Source organism: Pithys albifrons, chromosome 2 (genome assembly GCF_047495875.1).
Source record: "Pithys albifrons albifrons isolate INPA30051 chromosome 2, PitAlb_v1, whole genome shotgun sequence".
In the NCBI taxonomy this organism is placed as follows: Eukaryota; Metazoa; Chordata; class Aves; order Passeriformes; family Thamnophilidae; genus Pithys; species Pithys albifrons.
Genome location: NC_092459.1, coordinates 2749903 through 2773051, shown reverse-complemented (window position 1 = coordinate 2773051; position 23149 = coordinate 2749903). Strand labels below are relative to the sequence as shown.

The 23149-nt window shown below is 41.7% G+C and overlaps 1 protein-coding gene across 2 annotated transcripts in view; it reads right to left on the bottom strand.

The window, feature by feature from the left end:
• RUNX2 (RUNX family transcription factor 2) overlaps window positions 1–23149 on the bottom strand; it is a 158136-nt gene that overhangs the window by 62015 nt on the left and 72972 nt on the right. For both annotated transcript variants that reach the window (XM_071548206.1, XM_071548207.1), the window contains one exon: window positions 17591–17695. In XM_071548206.1, the coding sequence (XP_071404307.1) occupies window positions 17591–17695 (105 nt within the window). The remainder of the gene's footprint in view (window positions 1–17590; window positions 17696–23149) is intronic.

The following is a 23149-nucleotide window of genomic DNA, read 5'->3' as shown; positions in this document are numbered from 1 at the left end:
TTTCCCTGCTCTTAATCACTCATCTTGGACCACAGCTACTGCTGATTTGGAGCAGGACTCTGCTAAGCCTGCTCGTTTTGACTGAGGCTGATTAGAAGAGCAGTGGAGAATGGTGTGATGCTGATTAGAAGAGCAGTGGAGAATGGTGTGATGCTGATTAGAGGAGCACTGGGAAATGGTGCTCTCCACAGACAGCACAGCTGTGGCTGGCAGAGAACACCCAAGAAGCCCTGAGGTGCCCCAGGCCCTGTGATCCCTCCTGCTAGAGGAGGTGCCAGGCAAAGCCATGTGCCTTCCCCTGCATGGATTTATTGTCATGCTGGTCTACAGGGCTCAAAATTTTCACTGTTTCTCTGGAGATCTGCTGGAACTATAAGGCACTTATGGAAGATGCCTCCACCCTGACACCCTCTGAGTTTCCTGTTGTATTGCCAGTGTCTTCCCCCACTGGACATGGCCATGAGAAATCGTCAATGCACAGTCCCCACCTGAGTCTGGGAAGGAGCTGACCTACCTTCTTCTTTTTTACTACTCTTACAAGCACCTTATCTTAATCCAAAGGGAAAAGTTGGGAGCTTCCCCATGGACGTGAATGTTTATGAACATCCATGGACTGCCCAGATTTACAAGTAACAAGAACCAAATCTCATTAGGGACACCAAAAGTCCTTACAGGGACAGATATCACTTGCTAGACCACTGCAGATACAAAGTAGGAACTATCCCAAGGACTGTGAGTTAAGGAACTGGAAATACTGCCTGTTCAGAGGAGCTGCAGATAGTGCAGAAAGCCCATGGCAATGGGGTTGGAACTAGGAGATCTTTAAGGTCCCTTCTAACTCAAACCATTCCATGATTCTAAGTGGAAAACACAAACTCACAACTGCTCTGTGTGGTGAGTGTGCAGCAATTCCACTTATCTTAAGCCTCTTTTATTGAGGGCTAAACTAAATCAAATCAACTTACATTTATGGGGGGCCAAGAACACCTACCAGGCAGCTGCTGTGGCTCAGCTGATGTGAAAACACAGACACCCCCTGTAACTTGATCATGCGACTAAGCCCTGAAATTTTCTCAGTATGGATTCAACTGGAAGCTGAAATTAACTGCAATTTCAGCTCTACCTTCTTGCAGACTGAAGTGCTGCACAGGTCTAGTGTTAACACTTCACAGCAGGGCAAATTCCACACATACATACCGAAGCTATAATGATTCTGTGAGTTAAATATAATATAAACAGTTTTGTTTGTGTTGAAATATTTGAACATCTATCTACAGTGTTTGGAGTCTGAATAATAGAAGCACAGTATTGCACAGGAATGAAATGATGATACTCATGGAATGGACAACAAAAACTGCTGACAGGCTGTTTCACAAGCACGCTGTACAATTATGTACATATATGCATATGCAGGCACGTAGCAGAATAAAAGAAAATGCAAAAAATCAACAAACACCAATAAGAAAAATTTAAATATTAAAAGTCTGTCTCATTGAATAAGTGAAACTGTGGTTGAAAGTACAACAACTGACATTCATACTCAAGTCTTCAACATTTCAATTCTCTTTGCAACATAAGAACAAGGAAAAACAATGGTGCTCTCATGAAAAGGCCAAATTCAAACTGCAGAGAGTGCTCCCCCCCATCAGGCAGGGTATTCATTATTATTTTACATGTGCAGAGTCTAAAAAGATATAAAAATATCTCAATGTGGTGTGTATCCTTTCAATTCTGCACCTACTCATATTGTTGTTCCATCAAGCACTTGATATCAAAGGTTGTCTTTATGTGCAGGTGTGAAAGGTGTGTACAAATGAAGGAACCATCTCACTGGCTATTCAGTCGGAAGCAGCACATGAAAGAACCCAATTATGACAATCCAGGCAATTCACTTTTACTCTGAACTAGGATTCTTGGTCTGCAGAGCTGCTTCTGCCCTCTTTGTACATCCAAAACTCACAATGACTTCTGCAGAGTGCAAGTGATCTGTTTGAATTGATGAATTTTTTCAGTGCAGGTAGGAAAATCGCCTTCCCCCCCAAAGTGAGGTTTGCCAAGGTCCATGTCCTCTCAGCTCCATATGGCAATGACTTCAGTCAGATATTCTGGCCAGTAGTCTCAAGGCTGGGGTTAAACAAGCAGTTTGTTCCTCTCTTACATAAGCACCGAAAGACAATACTACATTTGAGCTCATAAAAATATTTTAATTGGTGATGATTTCCAGACAACTATGTCAAAATTAACTCAGAGTTGATGCCCACTCGCTTAAATTTCATTCAACTGGGTTCAAATTATTTGCTTAAAAGAAGAAACATTTCCTTTTATACACACTTTGGTTTCAACCTCCAAAACCATTGCTAGAAATTAGTCCCAACCACTCAGTCGGCTGCCTCAGAAACCAAGCTCAAATCCATCACTTTAATGACATCAATAACAAATACACAACTTTAAACTCTATTGTGAACAGTGGCATACCAAGAAGCATGTGTAGCTGTCATCTCGTTAGTCACTAGAAAAACAGCAACGAAACCAGAAGAGCCTAACCATGACAAATTATTCAAGAGTTTAACCTGAGACATTAATGAGCGCTAAATAGCTTGTTTTCATGCTTGCTTAAGGAGATTTGTTTAAAATCCCACCAGCCTCCCCTGAATGTCACTTGGCGAAGCCATTCATTCTTGTCAAGCTGGTTTTCCTCTTCCAGCTAAAACAGCAGGTTGCAAATGTTTGGCTAAGGATGGCTGCCTTCCCCACCCCTCAAGACACACACACGCCGAGGCAACTGCACTGGCGGTGGAGCTTCCTCCCCTCAGTGGCACCAAAGGGGCTGATTCACTTCCCAAAGTCAGGAAACACAGGGTTGACAAAAACCTCGTGCACCGGATTGCAGTCATTCAACAGTCAGTGGCACAAAATAAATGTGAAAAGAATCAGGAGTTGCAGCTTTCCAGACTTTCTATCTTGTCTGGTTTTCATCTCTCCAGGCTGCAAAGCTCCTAAGCAGGCATGACAAGAGCCTGGTACCTTCCATTCTCTGAAAACAGCACCAGGTATTTAACTCTGAGTAAGGGCTGATTTAATGACAGGCTCACTCTTTCAAGCCACCTTTACCGCCAGCAGTGCCTTCAAGGAGTTGAAGGAATATGGGATCTGGAGCCTAAGACAACTGTGTTGTTCTGACACAGTAATATGGAGCAGCAATATAGTGGTGGGAGTGCAGGGTTAACAGGATACGGGGGGAAAAATAGCCCCTTTCTGCCCATCTGTGAAATGAAAAATACATATATAAGATGTTTCCACTTATGAAAGGAAAATGAAGCTTTCTGACTCATACTGTGATACACCTTGGATGGGAATATGCCTTAAAAACACAACTTGAGTAAACAAACCCCTTGCTCTTCATCATCTTCCCATGTTTGTGTCATTCCTGGAGTAAGGTAGTGTCACTATTGATACTTCACACGGGGAACTGAGGCCAAGGGAAAGAGGCACCCAATTTCCACTGATATCAGCAAGTTTGGGTATCTGCTTAGAGGGATTTTCAAATGCACTAACGTCATAAAGACGTCAGAGACAGATGACAGAGCTGGAGGACCCACGTTCAAATGTGTCAGCCACTGAACCACCCTCCCACATCCCTGCCTTACTCATGTGGTCACAGAGATCTGGTCTTCAAAATTTCCTGACATGAGGATTAAAGGATAGAAAACTGGCAAAGACTGGGAGAGTTTTGTTCTCCTTAAAAAGGAACATTTCTTCTAACAAAGAGCCTTTATGCTGATGGTCCAGATATGCTAACATTGCTTTTTGCTATGTACAGTCTAAATCATCATTCCAACAAGACCTGAGAAGGCTTCCAAAACAGGAGCTGTCTCAAATGCACTCCAAAAATAGTGCATTGTGCTCCAATGTAAAACTGTTCTTCAGTCCATATGGGAGATCTCAAGCATTTTCTGAGTCTGGCTTTACATTTAATAGAATTTATGTTGGAGAAACCATTTTATTTTGACCAGTGTGGTTTTTATGCCAAAAATATTTATTTCTTTTCAATTTGGGGCCAAATTTCACGTTCCTCTTTGAAGAGATGACCAAATAGATACAAATGTTCCACATTGTATACAAGCCCTAAAATCTAACCTCTTTCCAAACTCGTGTCCTTATGAAAACATGAAGCCTTCCCACAACTTAAAGTTGTTCTGCATACTGAACACCAGTGAAGCGAGGGGATTTTGGAATTTTTTCTAAGAACTCATAAAGTCAGGGAGTTTTCAGCAGAGATTCTGGAACTGAAGCTCGGGGCACACTGAACTAATTTAAAAATGTAAATGTAAAAAGATATGACCCATAAGTGACAAATTAAAGAGGGAACGTAAGCGGCTTGCAGAGCGCGCTGCCCTGCATCGCTGAGTGCTCTCACAGCCCAGCAGCTCCGGGGTCAGCCTTTTCTGGCAGCATCACACAATAAAAAACACATAAACTCGCGGCACATGGTAAAGCTACTGTGTCTGACATAACACTAACGCAGAGGCCCAGCGAGGTGACTGAACCCTGGCTCCCAGCTGCATCAATCCCTGGTTTAATCACCCTCCTGACAACACTTCTCTTTCAGCTCTCCAGCTCCCAGGGATGGGAACACCATGAGAGTAAAAGACATGGGGGAAAGCTTCAGTGAAGCTGCAGAAGTGAGGGGAGTAAAACTGACTGTGAAGGTGCCTTTTGCCCAGCACACAGATGTGTCTCCAAGAAAAGTTTGGTTTAACTTAAAAAAAAATCCAGGCAGCGGAATGCTCATCCCTGAGCCCCTGTTCCAGTGAATGACAAAAGACTCAACAAGGGAACGATCTCCCCATCCCCATTTCTGGAGGCAGCTTCAAATTAGAGAGTGTGTGTTCTGCGGAGAAGAAGGGAAAGGTTTCTGTGCAGGAGCACATCTCAGGTATAACTTTTAACACTGGCTGCTTGTGATCAGCTCCTCCAGCTCACAAACATATTAAAAGTCTCATTGCTGGTTTTAAATGAAAGAAACACCTTGGGTCAAGCATTGAAACAGGGTGCCCAGGAAAGTGATGAAATCACCATCCCTGGGAGTGTTCAAAAAAACATGGATGTGGCACATGAGGACAGGGTTTAGGAGTGGGCCTGCCAGTGCTGGATTAATGATTAGGCTTGATCTTAGAGGTTTTTCCAATTTTAATGATTCTATGATTCTGTGATTCTTCAGCATCTCTGAGTCATGTAAAAGAGGAGAAGGTAACAACAAGTAAGTGTTTTTTGACTGTCTGACATCAGAGTACACAAACCCCCCCAGACGGTGCCTCTGGGTGCACACACCACCCAGTCTATTTTTGCAGACAGACTGGTCATTTCTCCCACATTTTACATAGCTCTGCACCCTCCCCAGGAGGCTCTTGAGAGACTGAAGAAATTTTCTCCACATTTTCAGACCTCAGTGATTCCATCTGCACCTCAGCAATGAGACTGGGTCAGGACTGTGCCCACCACGAGCCTCAGATGGTACCTGGGCACAGAGTGGGGCTGCCTCTCACCTGAGCTGAAGGAGACTTGGGCAGCTGTGCAGAGCCAATCCCAGGAGTTTTTAGGGCTGAGTTTGGGGAGGTTATTTATTTCCTGTGGTTGTGGTTCCTAAACACCAGAGGGGGTTTGCCTAAAAATATTCCTTTTCAGCATCAGCAGTGCCTTCCCTCACTCCCTGGGAGGGCTGACAGAGAGGACGCTCCTCACGTCGGGCACACTGAGGAGTCCCAACCTACATCCCAAGCCTCTCCAGGCTCACAGCCTCTGTGTGCATGTGGTACAGCCTGCAATGCCAGTGTGGACTGTGCCAATTCAGTTGAAGTGTATGCACACCAAATTACCCCTCTGAAGAGGGTGAGGGTGGGGATGGAGAGCCCTGCCAAACGCTGGTGCCTGGGGGGCACTCTACCTTCTAACCCACAACATCTCCAGAGGCCCTGCCCACTGCGGTGGCCCTGGTTTCATCTTCTCCAAAGGCTGCTGCCGGCACGTCCCCAGCACACAGACAGGAGTCATATCATGCTCTCCTGGGCTGCTGGAGGTGGTACCTCAGTCATCATCTGCAGGTCACCAGAGACCTGACCAGGAGACCCTGCCAGCTGCTGAGTGAATTTCCTATGCAGGATTTCCACTAAACCTCATGGATTACTTTTCAATGCAAATTTATAACATCTTACATTAAATATGTTAGAATTTGAGCTGGTAGGATGGCCTATCATTCCAGTTATTCAATGTTACCCATTATAAGATCCAATTTTTTGTTGCTCCCAACTTTACTGAACTTTGACTGTTTGTGTCCCATTTTTTCCTTCATGAGTATGGAACACATTTCTTCAAATTCAACCATAATGGCTTAGATGTTCCTGGAAATGAGTTAGTTCAGGGAAAAGGTAGCACCTCAAAAAACATTTTTGGCAATCTTTTTCTAAAAGACCTTTGTTGTCGCTCAGTTTTGGAGTAGAGATTTGAAACTTGTCTCAGCAGATTGGCTCTTTTTTTTTTTTTCCCAAATCTCCACGGAAATCCATCCAGGTTTAGTAAAACTATGAAACTGGAAAAAATAGAATTTCATGAAATGGAAATTCCTTAGATTTTTTTCAGCTAAAAGCTTTGATTACAGCTTGACAAAGGTAGCTGATGGCTGGCCCACAGATTTATGTTTTTGCCACATGATTTTTTATAATTGGTGTGCTCCATCCCACAGGATATTATTGTCCAATGGATAAACCAGCATATGCTCTTACAGTGAAGAACTTTTTTTGTCTCACAGACACACCACAGGCATGAATTAACGCCACACTGATAACCCAATGGAGTGTCCCAATTCTGAGAGCTCAGACATGGACTTTTCCTACAGTAATTTTAGTCTGCAACACATGCATAAGACCAGGAGCTAGAGATATCTGCTCTTTAATAAAAAGATATCTATTTGCTTTATGTCAACAAGTTATTATTTGTCTTATGTGTAAGTATCCCCTTGTCACATACGTTAAATCTACTGTTTATTCCCTTTTACACCAGGTTGCCAGAGAAAAACAGTTTCTCATTTCATTTGCATGGCATGTATGTAGTTAGTGAAGTATTTACTTTGCATCCCACATGGATGTAAACACACTTCCCAAAAAACTTCCTTCATCTTTGAGCTGGGACTAAAGAACAGTCACTGTTATCTGGATTTTGGAAGCACCAAGCCCTTCCTGCTCTCTCCTATATTAAAGACTATCTGTACAAGTCAACCACTATCAGGATTCTCTTTTGCTGACATCTTTCAGGAATAGCAAATATGAAGAAGAATGAAACTAATAAGGTAGATCAGTAACTCTGCACTCATGCAAAGCACAAACCCTACCTAAGTACTGAGTCTGAGTATCCCTGTGCTGTAATTCTGCTGCCCTAATTCCCAGGGATGCTTATGCCGGTGTGTCATACCGCGGGCAATGAGTGCTGCTGTGTGAGACTCCTTCACAGCACTCACAGACATACCCTGGGCTCACTCTTCCAGAGCAGAGGATAAAGACTAATTAAACTGTCTGACTCCGCCGTGAAGCTGATGAGGATCACGTATAAAAGCCAGGCTGCTGCTGAGCTGCAGAGGACACAGCTTTGGGGAGAGAACACTAACATGGGGAGACACGTTTTAAAGCAGGACAGACATTTCTGTACTGAGTGCCTGAGAGTTTTAACCAAGGAGGCACGGAAGAGGAAAACATAAAAGATCACATGGTGGTTATTTATGTCTAGTGAAGAGGGGTTCACCAACACCCTACATTGTTACGCGCTTTCGAGAGCAGACCTTCAATGTGGCTGTTGAGAAAGTAGGCACTAAAGCCCCCTTTTAAAATGTTTAAATAACAATAAAAAGCAATATAAAGAAGTATTTCAGAGCTGTGTGTGCTGCAGGTGCTGGTAAGCCAGACAGTTTGTTTAAAGCAGGCACAGGCACGGACCCAGCTCTGTGTTCAACATTCCCTCTGCAGTCAGTGTTCTCCACCACTCACCCTCACTGACACTTGTGGATGCTTAGGGTGGGATAAACTGTCTTCTAACTCTCTGTCTTGATCACATCGGGCCAGGGACGACTCCTTGAGACACCATATCAAGCTTTTAGGCAGCTACAGTTAAGGAGGGTCAATTCATCCTGTCTGAAAATGTTGCCCATATGTCCCTTTACAAGTGATTTTCATCTGGACTGCTTATCTGATGAGTTGAAACACTGAATAATTTACACTCACAGCTCTATTGCAGATCCTTCTTCTGCAGTCAACACTTCTGTCTACAGAGGTGATGATTTTACTGCAGCTCTGGTTTTACAACATCAAAAAAGGCCAAAAGTGGGAACGGACCCATAGCCCAGATCATCAAAGCCAAAAAGTGGTCAGTGTGAAAGAAAAAATCTGTTCCACAAACCTAGAGTCTATGCTGGTAAGAGACACAAGGAATGAAAAACTAAATTATTAAATTAAATTATTCTTCATTTAATTGGTATCCTAGAAATGCAGAACCAACTCTATTGTCCTTCATATGTCTACAGTGCTTTACAAATTTACTAGATAAATTTAATTAATTGAAGCATATTGTTGTATAAGAATCTGAATCTGGGACCTTGATTACATATGCACACATGCAAAGAAACTCCAAAAAGTATTCCATGTGTTTCAAAACACCACAAATACTAGTGAGTATCATCACTTTTCAATGGGTCATCTCTGGATTTCTGATCCCTTTTACTAAAATTGCTTAAAATTGGGCTTCTTTGCAAAACTAATCTAGGATTTAACATATGTAAACAAATATAGACTTGGGACTACAGCAATGCCTGCATGTGCCTGCTCCTTTACAAGAGGATTCTGCACCACTGTGAAACTACTGCATGTAATTGTCTACCTGTCTCACGACATGTGAAGTAATATTCTGGAATACAATTAGTTAGATTCCTATTTCTAGCAAATTAAACTACAAATGCACGAGCTGGACTCATCATTACTTCAAGCACACTTCTGTGGTGCTTCAGAGCTGATGATTTTCCTGTTGAGCTGTAAGAGCAATGAAACACCATCAAGTGCCTCTGCACATGACACTGAGGACCATACTGTAGGAATGCAAGAATGAGAAAGTGTATGAAGATTTAAGGAAGCAGACAACTAATTGGCATTACTCACATGGATTACAGACAGGCAGGAAGCAGATTCTACACTTGTAAGCACCCTGATTAATACCTCCTTTGGCACCCCGAATTAAAATGAGCAGGGCTACTAAAGAAGCAGAGCATTAAGAAGTGGGAGCAAAGTTCACAAAATGCAATAGGAGAGTTTGAAGAGGGATGGAAGCAACAAATATTTACACTGACAATAATCAGGTAAAAGGGTTTGTCTTCCCACGCTGTGGGAAAGATTACATCTCAGAGCGACGGGAGAATGGGCAGCATGTTAAGTTTGGATAAGGATGGAACAATTAATATGTTCTGTTGTGAAGCAGAAACATTGGAATCATGGAATATTTCCCAGTATTAGGAAAATCTTTAAACGTGTTCCCTGATATTCTTCACCTTTAGACAATACCTATAAAGTCTACTGTCACCTTTGTATTGTTTCTCAAGCAGCTGCAATATTTTAGTTAGTGTGAGAATCTTACTGGATACTTTGCCTCCAGCTAAATAACTCGAGTTTTAATCTCAGCAGTTCACACAAGCCAAGCTGAGTAGGGCCTGGACAGTACCTGACTACCGGAATCCTGCAGGAGGTGATAATGATACCTTAGTAGATAGCATCGTTTTGAAGGTATATGTGCATTGCACTCATTAAGGAAGCTCTAAAGACACTTCAAAGTCAGCTTTAAATGATTCCTTACACCGTCAGAAAAGCAGCAGGGGCTGTTCACAGTTCAACCCAAGAAAAAGCCCCCATCCAAGCAGTTGGTTGAAAGGTTGGTTTCACCCTTGCTGAGCTCCTGGTACCTGTGACTGCACTGCTGTCATTACCTGAGCTACTTGCCTACAGCTGACTCAGCCTTCACAGCAGTCATTAGGTACACTTTAGGACTATAATATCTCATAATCTCATCAGATTCCAGCCATCTCAAAAACAGGGTGCCTAGTCTAGGCTAGTCATCTAGCCTCCATTTAGTATCAAGGGAGAGGGATGGTAGCTCCAAAGGGCACTTCTCTGCACTCTAAGACAAGCATTAACATATGAATCACTCTCTTCGAGGGCCTGTGTCTCTTCATTCACTTTAGAGGAAACCTACCCTACAAATCTAATTTTTGGAGAGCTGAAAAGCCACCCTCATCCAACAGTGAGCCATTATTGTGCTGAGTAGGCTGGTCTGCTGTAGATGAGATATGTAACAAGGGATCTGAGGAGACAGAGGCACCAGGGAACCCAGTTCTTCATAAGGGTAAGGTTTCCGGTGTCCCAAACATACTGCAGCATGATATCATGACTAAGTTTCTTCCCCTGAAGTTTCAATTAAGTATGATATTCATCCTCATTTCCTCTTCTGCATTCCTTGTCTGGTTAAATCAGCATCTATGTTTCACGTCTGGGATGACCATATCTCAGTGGGGAATGAAGTTTATATGGAGAATAAAAATAAGTTTTATAAAAAGTTTAAACAGAACTTTGGGATTCACAGCAAAGTACTGCAAAAGTACTCTCCTTACACTACCCTGATGCAGTGTCTCCCAAAGATGTTCCCCCTGCTCCCTACTTCCCAATCCACTCTGGAAAGTGAAGACAGATGCATGAGGTGCTGCACTAAAGTGTGAGGAAAAAAATATCCTGATATTAATAGTAATGTGCTAAATGCATTTCAAAAGTGACAATGTCCAAGAGTTCTCTGGGGAGAAAAGTATGGAACAAAACGGTCTGGGAAAAGCTACTCTAATGGCTATTTTTTATATAATCTTCCCCCACTGTACCTACATGGAGTAGAGTCACAGCCTTATAAAAAATCACCATCCCTGGAGGTGTTTAAGAAGACTGCATGTGGCACTCAGTGCCATGGTATAGCTGACATGGTGCCTTCAGTCATAGGTTGGACCCAATGATCTCAGAGGTCTTTTCCAACAAATTGATTCCGTGATTCTGTGAAATAGCCAACAGTTTTCTGTTCCTTCTAGTCATGCCCTATGGAGATACAGAATGAACTCACTTCCACTGTTACTTCATTTGTTTGGTTATAACCCCTTTCCCCATTTGTATTTTGAATAGAGACTATAAGCTATTCAGGGCAGAACTCTTACACAACTAAGCAACATGACTACATAGAGGGACAATGATTTTATTTGTAGCTTGAAGAGATACTTTGAATACAAAGAGCAATAACTCCAATATGAAAAAATCACTGTGATGGCCAAATTACATGCCAAATGTACTAGGAATAGATTGCTTGGAAGCAAGTGTTCCCTCTACAATGGGAAACAATCTGTTCTGTTGACAAATACAAACCAAGACTGCATTACTATTGGCGAGGACATCTTACAGAATAGTTTTAAGCTCAGACTTGAGCATTTGTTTTACATAATCTCCTCACCATAACAGTGAATATCTGGACACTCTGTCACCTCCCTGGGCAGCAATGTCTCCTATGGAGAGAGCCCAACACTGTCACAGAGATCGCTGAGATTTCAGAACTGCAGTGTATGCATTCAAGCCATGAGTGAACTAAGAACATTTCACTTTTGTCTCACTCTAGGCTCTACACCAGCAGACAAAAAGTCACGATCACCAGAAAGGAAATTATTTTGTCTCAGTCTGTTTCTCAGACAATGAGATTTTATGCACGAGCCTCTCTCTAGCCACAGTGGAGCAAACAAGAACTGTCTGTTCCTTGGGATGGAGCTTCCACTCCAACAGCCCCCCATGGCACCTAGTTACAGCAGCATGCATTGTAGAATCATAGTATTATAGAATTATAGAATGCTTTGGGTTGGAGGGGACCTTAAAGACACCCTAGTTCTAACACCCCCTGCCATGGGCAGGGACACCTTCCACTAGATCAGGTTGCTCAGAGCTCCACCCAATCTGGCCTTGAAACACTTCCAGGGATGGGTCAGTCACAGCTTCTCTGGGTAACCTGTGCCAGGGCCTCACTAATGGTTGAGGTAACCATAAGGAGCCCTGCTCTGTGGGTTACACACTCATCTCAAAAGTAAACCTAAACCACCAGCATATGCAATGTCTGTCACCTTTGATGGGGAACTCTTGAATCATCACACTAGTTTCTTACAGTCTCTGGGAACACTAAGGAGCTCCAGTCCCCAACTAACAGAGTTTTATGAAATTACACATTTGCAAAAAATAAAGCAGCAGCAAACAATGGTGAGTGAAAATATGACTTGCATTTTACACTGGAATAAGGACCTGGTCGTGTACCACTGGAAACAGAAATACTACAACTCCTTTTGGGGACCTATGCACAGAAGGTCAGGTCCCAGCCTGTGCTCATGCTCAAATACACTAATGATGATCACGGAAAAGAACCCACACCTCATAGCATGGCCCTGCTGAAGGTTTCTTTGATGCTGCAATCACATTTTGCCTCGTTTCGTACAAAGGAGCATTATAAGCATACATTAAGCTTTACAAAGTCATTTAGAGCAACTTGCAAACCCCAAACCGCCCACTCTGCCTTCCCCTGCTCCCACAGCCGCTGGGATAAATCCAGAGCAACCCAGCCGAGCTGTCACTCTGAAAGACACCAGCGCAAGCCACAGATTTTCTAACTTCGGTTTGGATGAAACCCCAGGACTCACTCATCGTATCTCAGGGTACTTAGCATTGACTTTAATTAAAAACCTCCACATGCCAAACCACATGCAGATGCAAACCGACGCCTTCAGCGTCTGCAGCGCATCGCCCGAAAAAGCTGCGCGGCTCCGTTTACAGCCGGAGGAAGATGCGCGAGGTAGGGGGGACCTGCCTGTGAAACTTCCTCTTGCTCTGCAAACCCTCTCTGCACTGCCCCAATTTACTACAGTGCGAAAAACCCCACAGTCAAACCAATATATTCTTGGGAAGGAAGGGGGGGCTGATACAGTGGTTTTTGAAGGCAAGCCAGAGAATATTCGAAACGAGGGACAACACAGCGTGTTTTAACCGCTGGGATAGCTCTGCATAAAGGGACGTTAGGGCTCTAGCTCGCTGCTGTTGCATGCCATGTGTCCCTGAATAAAATTACTGCCATGCAGGCTGTTAGCAGAGGAATGCGTAAACAGACAATGTATCCTTGCATCAGTTCCACAAAATGTTGCACAACACAAATGCCTCTCGATGTGTCATTTCCTGCTTGGCCACCAGCCCAGCTCCTGACAGGCAGTCAACAAAAAAAAAAAAAAAAAAAAGAAAGAAAGGAAAAGAGAAAAAATAAGAAAAATTTAAAAAAAAAAAGAAAATGAGAAAAAACATTTTTAAAAAGGCAAACTGAAAGATTTAAAGCTGTTCTACTCCAAAGCACATTCCACTCGCCCCAGACTTATCCCTCCACCCACTCTGCCTTTGAAAGAAAAGAGGGAGAACTTCCTACAAACTGTTATGGTTTTAAGTCGAGGAATCTCAAAAATCTCAATCACTTATCTGTATTTTATAAGCCGGGTAGGCCAAACAGTTAATGTGGAGGCTGAGCAGAACCTCTGGCTGGCTTTTGCTGCCTTCCGCAGCGTGCACAGACAAAAAGGCGATGTGGTGTTTGCTCATACCTTTCATCACGTGTGCACCTTGCAAGCTGCAGCAGCAGAGAAATATTCAGGAGCTGAATGAAACTGAGCAGTCTTCTCCCCTCAAATGCTTCAGCTCAAAGCTCAGAACTGCTTTTTCATTCACACTGATAAAGAAAATTGGGGTAAGTGCTCTTAGAGCCTACCTTTAATTAGAGATGAACTAAAGTTCTTGGAAGTCAGGCAAAATATAAAAATATCAACACCTCTCCTCCCTCCTTTCTCATGATTTCCCTCCTGACTGGGTTTGTGCTCAAAGCAGCCAGAGACGAGGATGTGTCTCCTATACACTAAGGAAGGGAAAATAATTATTTCTGTAGTTGTAATGAGATAAGGCAAAGGTATTAAAGGAGGGCTTAGGTAAAGATTTTGTTTGGTGTTTTGTTCTGGTTTTTATTTCTTTGACTTCTTTTACAGTCATCTCTGGCTATCTGTCGGTCAGTTATGACCTCATGACAACTTCTCCGGAAAACTTCTTTCAGCCCTCCCAGCTGGAAGGCAGCTCTGCTGGCTAAGATGTGCATGTGGCAGAGGTTTTATCCTGGATATGAGGAGAGAAAAATATCTGCAGGATTTCCTAATGACTCCCAAATATCTTATACAACCCAGTCTCTAGACTCCATCACGCAGAGTGCAATGCGCTGTCTCAATCCAGCACAGAGACTGTGCAACACAGTAGATGTCCCTAGACAGTAATCTAGATAGACTGGAAGAGATTAAGTAAAATAAATCTTTTCTAAGAAAAAATCACCAGAAGACCTTTTCTCATCTAGAAACGGGCAAGTTTTCCTAACAGAGCAACCTGACATCACTGTCTCTATTAAAATATTTTAAAATAATAACAGAGAGGCAAGACAGCAAGCTTCTACAAGCAGATGTTTAATACGACTAAATGGCACTTACATTTAAGAACCCGACTTTCTGAAGTGCTGAGCATCCAAAACACCAACTGGAGTCCTGCATGCCACGGCTGTTCAGCACTCTTGAAGTGGGGCTCTAAATGACTGTGATATCTGTCGTGGCATTGCTGCTGCTCCTACTGCTGCTGGGAATCTCACAGCATTCGTTCACTTGAATCTACTTGCCAGGGGAAGGTCAGAGTGCCTTGCCTACAAACAAGCCTTACAAATTCACCATCTAAAGCATGATGTCATGTCTTAAAATGATAAGCTGGCAACAAAGTAAGTGACATTTTGTAAAGATGTGCATAATTTTATGTTTACGCTCCTTAGAATGAAGGTTCTAATAAGTCATCAGTTGTGTTCCTTTAAAGGGAAGTTTTATAACTGAGATGAATCACAACTGCAAAAGATCAAAGTTAAAAAACATCAATGATGCCATGGGGTACTTTTTAATCTTGTAATGAATGATGATCATGTGCTCTTATGAAGTTGCTCCAACTGCCAACGCCAGATGTGTATATTAAGAAAAAAGTTGTTTGTGATGTGACAGCTCTGGTAGAGCTGCCAGAGAGAAGAAAACTAGGATAACATGCTTGAGATGCTGAAGTGAAATACAGATCCTGGCAGAGAGGGGCACTATTTGCCGATACATAATTTCTTAAGACAAACATTTTTGATATCAGAGCCACTCCTTGAATTCCTTATTGCCCCCAACCACCTAATTTTCCTTATGCGACATAAATGCCAGATACACTCCTTGAATGGTTCTTACCAAACAGTAATAAATCTACATGAGTGCAGGGGATCTAAGAAGGAAGCAGAACTTCAGTGAGACTCCCACAGCTCACTGGAGCTACTCTTTCTCTACAAATTCAAGTTTAGTAGTAACGAGTCACTCTGGAGTTGTCATAGCCTTGAAAGTATCAGACTGCACTAACAGAGCCTGCAGAATCAAACTGACCCCAGAGTAGAGCTTATTTTGCTGAAACATTAAAATTCAGATGGACATTCAAGCTCAAATTTGACTTTCTGAAAAATAAAGAAGGGGAAAAAAAAAGAAAAATATGAAGAAACACACTAACTCAGTAACTGAGCATTCCTAGGTTCAGTTATACAATAAAAACAGCAACAGGCATGATGTACAGAGGCCTTTTATGTCCAAACTAAAAAAATTCCAGTAGAACTTGGAACTCTTAGTAAGTTCTGTGGACACAGCCTCACTTTAAATCCACTGATCACCAGAACAGTTAGTCCCCATGCCAGCAGGTTCTCTTTCTGTGCTACACAGGTTAAGCCCACGCTACTCCCCCCACCATTTTCAAAACTCTCTGCTCTTTCAGCGGTTGTATCCTCTGCTGGGAGATTTCCTTTTGCAGATGCTTCAATACATGGAAACAGCCTCCAAATGGGAATTGCAAAATGATACATAACTTATCCCCTGCTTTTTAGTCCATGAATGCAGTTTCCCCAGTGTCCTCCAAGTACGTTACAGGGAGCACCAGCCACAAGTGACAATTAAAAACGGGAACTGACTCAGGTCGGGGGAGAAGACAGAATGAAAATCCCCCTGCTGTGACATCCAGACACCTCAGCTGTGAGCAGGTAGCAACACAAGGATCTATGTAATGAAATTTATCCATAGCTACTTGTTTTTTCCTAGCTGTTACTCAAGGTGAAACTCTACAGCCTGGGCAGTTCTCAGAGGAGGCATTTCAGTCCTGTCTCTCTGTGCAAGAGGAGGTGACTCTACAGCGTGTATTAGCACGAGAAACACTTAACTGCATGAATTCTGTCTACGTCTTTCTACTTCTGTCTTTGTGGTATTTTAAACAAAACACCGTGAAAGCTCCTTGAAGGTCTCGTTTGTATGTGTAGATCAAAGGCAAAATAATTGTTTGAGATGCTTCCATTATAGGGATGCTTTTAATGTGGGTATTCATCAAATAATTCTTAATCTCTAAGTGTAATTTAAATAACGCTATACCTGGTTAATCCAATCAATTTAGAAAGAGGCATTCTAGGCAGATTAAGAAAAAACTCCAGAGCTGGCTCGTCAGTGATACCCATATGATGTGGGACTGGTTACCAGCTAAATGTGCTAGACAGAGAGACAGCCAGATAAATCCTGATGGATTAACCAGGCTTGACTGTATCTAAAAATAAGTGCTATCCATAAAACTGCTCGAACATGACAAAACACAATTGTCATAAAAATAAAGCTATTGCAAAATGGATAAATCATTGCAAATAGATTCTTCTTAGGTTTGCACGGCTATGAGATAAACATGCTCAGTGGAAATCTGCTGGACTATGTTTAAATAAAATACAATTTCTGTGCACAAATGAGAAACAAAGACCATGCTGATATACTGATTTTTTAATCTTTCTTTGGCCCCTCGGGCTCTGCGATGAGTCCATAGCTGAAAACCAATTTCAGGTATGATGAGATTAACCAGGTGCATTAATTATCTGATGGCAAAAGAATTTAAGGGCAAACAAAAAGGCACTATATTATATATTTTCTCTCTGTGCTAGGACTGATCCTGAAAGATCAGGCTCCTGTTTTGTTCTAAATGTCTTCAGTTGGAAGCTTACAGGACTTCAGAGAATTTAGCACATTGTAGGATCATATCTATTAAGCCTAAATCAGATTATATATAAATACAGTGGGTTTAGTTCTCATTTACACTGGCAGATAATGTATCAAGACCTTGATGTGAACGAGAATCAGGTTTGGGATTGCCCAATGCAGCCAAGCACTTAAGTGTGTGTGTTTAATGCAAGTATGTGTGTGGTCCAATAGACTCCAAATTAAGCATGTGCTCACATATTTTGCTGAGCAAGAACCAAAGTTTGACAAAGATATACGTATTTCATTTACAGGTCTCTGTTAAACAAAATTAATGAGACATAAGAGCTAAAACAAAAATATAATACTCACTTCTTGGCTCTCTTGGCCCATCCACTGTAACCTTTATAGCTCTGTGGTATGTAGCGACTTGGGGGGGATTTGTCAGGACAGTTATTGTCAAAGTAAAGCTCTTCCCTACAAAGGGAAAAAAACAACAAGGAATGAGTGATTACAACATGAAAACAGTCACATGCATGTTCAGTAAAGAATCAGAGACGTTTAAAATTATTCCCTGTCGTTACCACAATCGTGAAAATTAAAAACATAACTGACCATAGGAGTTTTCTTCCCCTTCAGTTTTACTCTGTGTCAAGAATACGTCCATGTGTTGACAATCTAAATGTTTCTTATTTAATAATGGGTCATCATACAATGACAGAACAAAAGTGATTCACTGCTGAGGACAAGCCAAATTCTTTGCTGTATTGAAAGTGGTGTAAATCCAAAGCAAAGCAGATAATTTAAAAATTTACTCCAGTTTCGCAGCTGTGTGACAGAGAGCAGAATGTGACCACATGTTATTTACTTCACACAGTTTTATCATTTCATTTGTTTCACTTGACTACAATAAGATGAGGAAAGAATATATGTTCCTCGTGGGAGATATTTTAACAGGGAATCAGTGTCTCCTGTCTTTCATATGCCAGGGCTAATATGATGATGTCACTATTAGTGGAACACGCCTTTTTTCCCCCTATATATATATATTCCATCTCTGAAATACTGAGAAAGCCCCCAGCTTTCCCATGGGGGTGAGAAGTGTCTGTGTGCACGTACATTGCTGTCGTCAGCCTGCATTGTTGCCTTTTTATTTTTTTCCCTTAACTTTACAAAGCTCGAATTCAGGCAGAGATTGCACAAGCTCGTCTGCAGACTTTAACTGAATGAAAACGTTAAAAAGAAATAAATAAAGGGAGCTGCCTGTGTCTGAGCACTCATTCTCAGAGGCGCTGGCCCCCGTTTGGGAGACTCACTGACAGTTGTAATCTGTTAGATATGCAACGGTTAGTCATGTCAGATAGTCAAAACTGAAAACTGTTTCAAGACAGGAAAAGGTGGGCGTACAACAGTGACTCAATAAAACAGTCAGCAATCTTTGGCCTTCATGCTCATTTAAGCTGCTACTTTACCAGACACTTAAAACTCTTTTCCTCCGCCCCCCCTCCCCTTCCCTGGGTGTATTTGTGCATTTTTGTTGCTAAGGCTTTTCCTCTCACTGAACTCTGAAGGCATTCAATCAAGGCACAAATCTTAAACGATATGTAACAGCACAAACTTAATGCACTTTTTTCAAGCCTAATACAGAACAGCTTATATATAAGGCATAATACAGAACAGAGCTTTGGCTGTCAAATCTGGTAATTGGTCTTTCTTTCTGGTCCAAGCCATATAATTCCCCAAACCTGCCTAAGAAACGCATCATTTATTATCAGGAGTGCAACTTCAAACTGTTTTGGCTATAATTTTCATGAACTAGAATGTGACATGGGTTTTTTAAAAGGAAATATAACTGTTATTTAGAGTAAAATGTTTTTCCAGGTGAAGCTGTGTTACAGCTGTGCCCAGCTCTCTGGGAGATGCAGGTTAGAGGGATGGAGAGGACCTCAGAAAATATTAGGATTATGAAATGGTTCAGGTTGGAAGGGACCTTCAAGATTATCCAGTTCCAATCCCATGCCATGGACAGGGACACCTTCCACTAGACCAGGTTGCTACAAAGCCGTGTCCAACCCGGCCTTGAACACTTCCAGGGATGGGGCAGCCACAGCTTCTCTGCCCAACCTGTGCCAGGGCCTCATCACACTCACAGGGAAGAACTTCCTCCTCATATCTAATCCAAGCCTGTTCTCTTTGAGTTTAAGCATGCAAAAATGTCAGGAGTCTGAATTCTGTCCCGGTGGTGACAGATAAAGGTGGCTTTCCCCAGTTTCACTGGGAAAGGCATTATTTCTCAGAGCATCACAGGAGGAGAGTGAGGTGTGTGTAGGATGCCCAGTCTTTGTCCACTCCTGCCCACCTGCTGTCCCAGAGGTGAACTGTATGTTCTGCCAGCACACAGTGGGTGTGTGGGCAGCACCAGCCCTGCTGAAGCACACAGTGCCTCCACACCTGCCTGGTTGGGGCTGGGAAGGGTCTATGCCTTTTATTCCTCTCCAAGCAGGAATTCAGTCTCTACTGCTTGGATATACATAATTCTCTAGGGACAGGTTTAAGGCTTCCTTTGGCACCAGCTTGTCACGTCAAAAAGTTCTGAGTGTTAAATTGTATGCTGATGACATTCAGCTCACAGCTGGCTCTGGAAAATCAGTAGAATATTACTGGTAACAAAGGTACTAAAGGGGCTTTTCCACACACCTTTGAATGAAGAATTTGACCTTCAGTGCTACTGTTTACTTTATACACCAAAGCCATATAAAAGTCTATCATGACAAAAAATTAACAAAATATGCTATTTGTAAGATACTGTAAAATCATTCTATAGAAAAGCCCTGTGAGGTTTTCTACACTAAATAAATCTCAACAGGACACGCTAGCCAGAAAAAAAAATGAATTCCTTAGTATTAAGAGCTATATTTAGACCTTGCTGGTGAGAATTTCTGCAATGTCACCTCTCAGCCAGCCTAAGCTGAAGAGATGAGCAGCTAATTTGAAAGGGAAACTGGTTTTGTTCCCTAACTGGTGTTTTACCAAACCAAAGCATGGATGGAGTAACACCAACGAAGCCCCCTCACACTCCATAAACCACAGAGCACTTCATTGTGGGGAGCTGCGTGGCCCTGCCAGCACACTTCAGAGCTTTCAAGAGATGATTTACATATTGCAGGATTAAGAATGAAATAAATTTTTACTGTTCACTGTTTCACTGATGTTGATGCCTTCCACAGCTATTTCACAGATATCTCTCCTCAGCTACAAAATCCTTTAATGCACTTTTTATCACCTTTCTTTATTGCCCTTAGTCATTTCAACTATCCACTTTCAGAGGCTAAAGACTAATTGTAGTTCTCTTTTATTAAATTCCCCAGCCAAGCAGTCATCTGGCACTATTGCTTCAGTGTGTCTAAACTGTGCATTCTTTGTTATTCACACATGTGAGCCGAGCTGACACAGAGGAGGATGAGATGGACATATGCTGAAGCACAAGGCAAACCCCAGAAATGAGCTTGAAAGGAGACTCAGCAGCTTGTGTGTGCGTGTTGCATACTTTTTCAGTTAGATGCTAATGTGATTAAAGTATCAGGACACAACAAAATTAAGGTTATGATCTTTTGCTTATTGAAGACAGGAATTCTTTCTTCTCTGTGCTGTGGACCAGGCTTGTAAAAGTGAGCTACCGCCTGAAAACCACATACAACAACTGCTGCATTTGCATCAAACACTCTGGTTACTTATGCTTATGAATCCAAAAATGGTGTTTAGGAGACATTATACAAACAGAAACGTGAAGCTTCTGTCAGGCAAGCAACATTAATATGTATAAAAATCGAGTTTCTCCATTGAGCCATGGGAAGCAAGTAAAAACGTGGGAGAGGAGCTGAAGTGGTAAGCTGATGATTCAGACTTCACAATCAAATTTAGAGATACAGAGATCAAAGCATGAGCTGCATAGAAAGATGTAAATCTGAAGTCAAGAACAGGTGTGGATTAGTTTCTTGCCACCTAAAAAGGATTTCTTTATTACTTTATTTTTTCCTGTTCTACTTTGAGACCTGTATTTACCGATATTTGTCTACGTAAGGAGCTTTCTCACTTCTGTTTGTAACCACTGCTTTCTTTTCCCGGTATTTGAAGCAGAGTTCTAAAAATCTGTCATTAATGATAACTCTTTCACCTTCTATCCTTCTCTCTCTTTCTCTCTGTCTCTGTCTCTTTCTCCCCCTCTCTGTTCTAAGTCTGGAAGACAAGTCTGGACCAATTTCTCCATCCTGCCTCTGGCAGCAGAATGCAGCATTTCAGATCCTCCACCGAGTCCCGGCTGCTTCAAAGGAAAAGCCCTACTTTCTTCCGTTAAGATCATAAGAAATATAGGGGGAGGGGGTCAGCTCTGTTTGGACATAATTACACTTCATCAAAAGAAGCTTTCTTCATCTTCCATGCGTGAAAAGTCTGCAAGCAGTTAAGTCTGTCTTTTTTCTTCCTTTTTTAAAAAAAAAACTTTTCCTTTTTTTTTTTTAAATATAAAAATTGCTATTTGGGAAACTAGCCAAAACTCAGAAAGCCAATATAGTAAAACAGTGCACACCCTTTGTTTTTCTTTGAAGTCTCTTAAATAAATATGTTGAGGGTTTGAAAAGTACACTATCACTTTTCCATAGATTCTACCCGGATTGATCAGAGAAAAAGTCTATTCCAAGCCTGCTAGATAAAAATATAAATTAAAGAGCTGGAACCAAATTTTAGGAGGCTTTTGTTTGTGTCTGCAGCCATATCTACTGAGGTTTTAGGCTGCTATTTAATTTCCTATGCTTTAATAGAAAGTATATATCATAGGTTTGAAATGAAATTCACAGATCAGAGGTAGCACATCACATTTCAGTCCTTTTTCAGCATTACTGAAAGACTGATACACCACTGAACTTCTGCTATAAGGCAGCAGTAGTGATGGAGCCAGAGAACTTTCAAACCTAATCCATCAGCAGAATAATGAGGCAAACAGTTTTTTTAAAAGGAAGGAAGATAAATGGAAGAGATAGGCAACACCTTATTCAAAAGGGGAATAAACTCTGTAATTATATTGCATTACTGTTGCAAAAGTTATTCTACATTTCAAGTTATTCTTTATTATCAATATTTTTCAAGTTTTAAGATGATAAAGAATTTTTGGCCAGGTCACTAAAATATAAAATAGTCACTGTAAGCCATGCTTATGGACTCACTCTCACAAAGCACTTGTAAAAATGTGCTGGCTGATTTAGATTATCTGGGCCTCTGCCACACTGTGAATTTCTTTTTGGACAAAAACTCTTCCTTGAGATGAATTGCAACTTCTTTCTAAAGAATATTACTGTAAAATTAGTTTTATTGCTAATTTTCCAGCACAGTTGTTCTGCTTTTGTTGCTTTGGTTTTCCCCATGCAGGGTTAGTTTAGAAAAATTAATAATTACTTCAAATACATAAAGGAAAAAAAATACATAGAATGAATCAATGACTGACATAACAAATCACTCTGAAGATTCCTGCAGCAAAAGCTGCAGTGCCAGCTTCCTTCAAGGCATCCTTTCAATCATTGCCTGAAGTTTGAAAGCAAGTATGAGACCCTTAAAGAGGAATTCTTGCAAACTTACAATGATTACAAAGGCTTCCTATAAGTGCAGTGCTGTTTCCAGATTATAGGAAGCTCCTAAAGAGCTGGAAGACAATGACAGTACTTGACATCTTCAGAAATAAAATAAAATTTAAAGTTACCCTGTTATTTAAAGTAAAGGTTACATTTAGTTCAAGCCCAAGCTTACCAGCAATTCATAAAAAGTCAACCAGCTTGCTAAAAAGAAGAGTGGGGCAGATTTTCACAGGTTATCAGCAGTTTGATCGTAAAGGGCAGACAAGTCACTGGTAAACTTTCCATCAACAACTGTTATGCCTTGAAA